Source organism: Aphis gossypii, chromosome X (genome assembly GCF_020184175.1).
Source record: "Aphis gossypii isolate Hap1 chromosome X, ASM2018417v2, whole genome shotgun sequence".
NCBI classification, from domain to species: Eukaryota; Metazoa; Arthropoda; class Insecta; order Hemiptera; family Aphididae; genus Aphis; species Aphis gossypii.
In genome coordinates this window covers 25,465,797-25,471,551 of record NC_065533.1, presented here as the reverse complement: position 1 = coordinate 25,471,551, position 5,755 = coordinate 25,465,797, and the positions used below count along the sequence as shown (strand labels likewise).

At 25.0% G+C, this 5,755-nt stretch overlaps 1 protein-coding gene across 1 annotated transcript; it reads right to left on the bottom strand.

The window, feature by feature from the left end:
- Nucleotides 1-2,122: 2,122 nt before the first annotated feature.
- LOC126552443 (piggyBac transposable element-derived protein 3-like) lies at nucleotides 2,123-5,381 on the bottom strand. Its single transcript, XM_050207139.1, has 2 exons — nucleotides 3,716-5,381; nucleotides 2,123-2,208 (listed from the first exon to the last, which is right to left on the bottom strand). Exons 1-2 carry the CDS (start codon nucleotides 5,379-5,381, stop codon nucleotides 2,123-2,125), a joined length of 1,752 nt encoding a protein of 583 aa, XP_050063096.1.
- Between the last annotated feature and the right edge of the window lie 374 nt (nucleotides 5,382-5,755).

The following is a 5,755-nucleotide window of genomic DNA, read 5'->3' as shown; positions in this document are numbered from 1 at the left end:
ATAACACACTACTTGAATCTAACACAATCAAGCAAAAATATTACCATTTATAGATGGTAGTTTTCAAGGTAATTCTATATATTTTTGTATCTTTAGTTGTATTGTATTCATTTAATTTATTTAATACAAATTAGATACTAAAAAAGAATTTGATCAACCATATTAGCATTTCAAAAATTTACTGCCATCAGTCATTGAGTACTGATGCAATTGCTAAGGTTTATTTGTTTGTTTAAAAAAAATATATATCAGAACTATAGTATTTCATAATTTTTGTTTTATTTTTTAGCCTTATGTAATTATATACAGTGTTGGAAAAGTTACTATTTTTTGGTAATTAAATTACATTACTAACTCCTTATCAAAATTGTAACTAAATTATTTTTAAGTTCCTTTTTTTTAATTGGTCAAGTTACATTTTTTTTAAGTTTAAAAAGTAATACAATTTCAATAAAAGTTACTTTTTTCAAAAATATCACTTGAGCTTAATAACCATGTGTTCAATAAGGCAATACATAAACTAAATATTAAATAATGACAACTAAAAATATGAAATTATTAACAAATATTCATTTTGCTACATGTTTAATATTAATATTTATTTTTCAAATTTATTTTAAACAAAAGTGCATATTCAAAATTACAGTCACTAATTTTAGATCACTTTTTAGTACATATATTAAACCAAATAAGTAACGAGTAATTGAGTAATAATTACTTCAAAAAAGTAACTCAAATCACATATAAATTACTTATAATAAAATGTAATTTAATTACCATCAATTTAGGTATATTTTTTAAGATTTTAAATTGAGATACAATAGGTACATTCAAATAACATTATTATTTTTTTGCCATGATATTAAAATATTAACATTTTATCCACATAGTACTAACTCATGTCATTATACAATATTTTTTTTTTTTTAGTATAGGTATATTACTTTTTAAATTGTTTTCAAATTTTAAATATAAGAGCAGCTCAATGTAGATTAATTCTGATTAAATGCAGATTAATGAAATATTACTAATAATAACACTAATAAATTTGTGAAAAATAAATAAAAGGGGTTATATTTATTAAACATCAATTTATATTATTATTATTATTTTTTTTTAATAAATAATATCTAACTACCTTTCTGTACATACATGTATAGAACATACTATAATATTGTCTATACTGCATATATTTAATCAATTCAAATATGATAGACTACTGTACCATAGGTATGGCAAATTTGTATTGTAGACTCATCTATTTATTAAATGGATGTTTACTACTATGATTTTCCTATCATAAATTCAAATTTGCATTTTTCATAGCATTATTAATGTAATTAATAATATATTAATATATAATAATAATAATGAATACCTTTTTAAAGCATTATCATAAAATAAATAATAAAGATAATATTATGAATAGTTATAAACAAATTGAGACTTATATCTTGTCGGGAAAAATAAAAATGCAATCTAAAAAACAATTTAGTCTTCAACAAGTTAAAAGCATAACTTTAAAAAATTTGTATGATGCAATATGATTCTTATACAAAAAACTAGATACAACTAAGGTCTAAGGTACCAAGACCTATTTAACACATCTACTAATTATTGAAATGTTTTTAGATCAGGATTCAATTCAGTAGATTATGATGAACTAGTGAACATTTTGCAAAGTTTTGTAATAATAATAAATTAGGCTTATTTGAAAAGTTATTATCTATATAACAAAAAATAAATGATTTAAATTTATAATTCCTTTATTATATTCTAGATATGAGGACATAATTAAAATATATAGTATACTTTTGAGACAGTTTCTTAAGAATTATTTTGTTAATTTTATAAATCAACCTGTTTATTGATGGTCAAATTATTATTTATACTGGTGATTTAATATGTCTGCCTCTTTTTCTTTAGCAATTTATAAGATATTGTTTGTTGTAAAACAGCTATAAGCGTTAATAATATTTTTTTAAAACTGTATGAAAAAATAGAACTTCAGGATATAAGATACAAGTTATAGTAGGTATTTATATTTTTTTCACTATGTATAATGTGCACATACTGTTTGTTGAAATTTTTATTTATTTTTATAGTACACATTATTTAACTTCTAATTTTTGTAACTGCCAAAAATTGTCAGGTTAACTTCCATGTAAATATTTAGGTTTGATAATTGATTAGAAACTTTGATGAACACTGAACAATAATTCATAATGAAAATCTGGTTATACAATCAAGATCAATGATCTTTAAACTGTTTAAATCGAACAAATTCTTACTTAATATGTATATAAATTATGTGCAGAGTGTAATACTGTAATATACCTACCTAATACTCTGTATAAATCATTAAATATCTTTATAATTCATCAATATTATGGCTTATTAAATGGGAAAAAAATAATTTATAAATGACTATTTTCAGAAATGATGAAATCTTAATAAATGTCCGCATTGCATGAAATCTATTTGGTTTAAATTTTAAGAAGTCTTTCTTGTGTTAAAAGCAAATAAAATATTTTTAACTTGAATAGGATGATCAATCTTTTAAATTTTAATGCACATATTAATTCATAATTTTCTTCTTACAGAATTCCTTTTTTTTTTTGTTCTGTTTATCTGTTTGTAAGTTATATTTTATTATTATAGAAAAACTGTTTTTTCTTTCTTTATTATTGAATTATGCATACTAACACTCTACTCCATCATAATCTTAAGCTTAAAGGAGTAGATAAATATACCTATGTATATTTTAAGAAATAAAATTAAAAGAATATGTATAATAAGTATATTATATTCTAATAATGTGGGATAGTTGTGCAGACAATAATCTAAAAATATTAAAATTTTGCAATAAGACTATGTTTTATAAACAGGAATTGATTCGGTATATTTAATTAAACTATAAAGAATTTAAAGTTCTTGAGGCAATTTTACAGATAGTTGACCATTGATCAATACGAGTACAAAGAAAAATTCTATGCATTTTTTTGATTGTTATAAATTTTAACTCAATGAAATTCTATATTTAAAAATAAAAAGTAATGTAAATTTATTGAGATAATTATTTATTGAATAAGATAATATTATATAACAATATAATATAATATGTATAAATAATAGTAATCATTAACTATATTTTTAAAATTGACAATAACTAAATCAATTGATAATTGTAAAAAAGGTTAGGTTACAAACATAACAAATTTTAATTTTAATTTCTGTGGCATTTTATATCATATTCGTATATTTAATTTTCCCTTACAGACCGAAGTAATTTTTTTAATTGTTTTTTAATTTGACTGGTATAACCTTTCTTCATATACCTTTAGTATTACAAAAAAAATATTGAAAAAAAAAAATCGTTCCAGGGGAGGTAAAAACTACCCCTTCACAATCGTGAGGATTCGGTCTTAACTACTAAAAAAATATATACAGGTTCATTGATACAAAATACGAATGAAAATAATTTTATTTTATTTAAAACATAATAAATTTAATTTTAACAAACTTAAGTATAACTTAATTAATTTAATTTATATAAATAAAAAAAAGAATATTAATAAGTATTTGTAATTATTTTTTGAATTTTTGAATTTAATAATTAATATTTATTTTAGCTGATGATAATTTTCAAAACACATTTTACCTTTGGACATGCACAAGTACGTTTTACATTTTGTACACATAATTTTTGACCTACTTGTACAACCTTTGTATCTACAACTTAGAGGCGCTTTAAGGTCCATTGCTCTCGGCCAATGATGGTATCCATCTAGTCTTACATCGTCTCCTGGTATAGGTGCGGGTGGTTTTATTTTTATTGGTGGTTCTCCATCGTTTTCAGTGTTTTGACATGTAGGCGGTGGTGGGGTGGCCATAGTTAAGCATTCACCAATTTCCAATCTGAACTGAAGCAAATCTTTAATTTTTTTTTTTGGTATTTTATTTATTTTACAATCTTCTAAATATTCAAACCAGCTGTTAGTTACTGATAGGTCAAGTAAGTGTAGTATAACTTTAAGTGGCCACTTTCTTGTTTTTAACCAAGTTCTATAATATTCCATCATTTGATCAAAATGATCAACACCGCCCATTTTTTCATTGTATTTTGATATCATATTAGGAATTTGTACGTCAATATGTTTTTTTTGTTTTTTATCCCATATGGATACTGTTGTTGTCGGTAAACCTCCGTAACATGTTGATGTCGTAACTACTGACTTGTTGTCTTTCCATTTCAACATAGAAATATTTTTATCATCAGATACAATTTCTTCGAAATCCCCTCTTTTCATTTTTGAATCTGCTTTAAATTGAAATTTCTGCAGACGATTCATTTGTATAGTACCAGTTCCATGAATTTTTAGCTGTACTAATTTTTGCATCAACGGAATAGTCGTAAAATATCGATCGAAAAATACAGATGAACCTTCTGGTATTGTATCAATAAGACGTAAAATTACAGCCGGTCCAAGTCCTAGACTTTTGTCAGGAAAAGGCGTGGTAAGTCCTTGATATATTTCGAAATCAATAATTAGACCATCGGACGTAGTAACTACAAAATTTTTAAGACCAACTGGCCTAGGTTTACCTTTCACAAACTGTCTTATCTGACAACGTCCAAGAAAAGGTATCATTTGTTCATCAATTGAGTAATAAATTGATGATCGCTCAATAGATAAGCACCTGTTCCTTACAAAATCTATGAGTGGTTGAACTTTCCATAGTTTGTTATTTTTTTTCATTTCATCACTAACCAAATTTGTAAAATGTAAATTAACTCTCAATTGAAAAAAACGATCTCGAGACATTATCGATGCAACAGGATCATATCGAAACTTAGCACTCCAATACATGCGGAGACGAGGAAATTTAATACAACCAATAATTACGTGAATTCCAAAAAATTGTTTCATTTCAATGGAAGATGTCTTTAATACTTTACCCGTATTTTCCATGTAATATTGATTAGTGCACAACGCCGCTAGTTCATATAATTCTTCGGTAAAATATTTTTTAAAATATTCCATAGGTGTACCCACAGGTACGGTTTTCGGAACCTTTTCGGAAAATGTTTTAGATGTAAATGATTGTATGCGCCATTTAACTTTTTCGAAAACCGATGTATCACCTTTTTCGTTACGCATAATACTATCATCGACACTAACCTGTACATTTTTTTCCAATTGTCTACCAGTTTCAAGTTGTTCGTCCTCTAATTCTACTTCAGAATCACTTGATTCGCACAAAATATTATTTCCATGTTGATTAGTTAAAGTAAAGGTTGGATCTGCATCATAATCGTCGTCGTCTTCAAATTCTAAATCGGAATCTTCTAATAAATCTAAAATTTGATCGACATTCATGGTGGACGCAAATACGTAACTGTAGACCGGATACTCACGAACGTGATACTAAATATTGTTCGTGTAATTGCGACGAATAAAACAAGTATTACGTAACTATAGATGATGGAAACGGCTTTGAAATTATATGATTGATAAAACGAAACAACAAATTCATTGCTATCGCATATATTTACTAAGAAAATAACCCGAATACTAAGGATATATTAAACTGATAAAAACATAAAACTAATAATACGTGGAGCATGGCTGGGTTTTACCCTATTACTTTTAAAATTAGATAAAACGATAGAACGTAATCTTCACGATCGTGCGAGATCGGTTTGAATAGAGTAGAATAAATATAACAATGAGAAAAAAAAAAAAACCATACC

Bases quoted from the DNA above. Each gene is read 5' to 3' on its own strand.
- LOC126552443 (XM_050207139.1), bottom strand. From the start codon at position 5,381: ATGAATGTCGATCAAATTTTAGATTTATTAGAAGATTCCGATTTAGAA. The intron at 2,209-3,715 runs GTAGGTCAAAAA...ATTATTGTTCAG, and splicing joins TAGATACAAAGGTTGTACAA to TGTTCATCAAAGTTTCTAAT.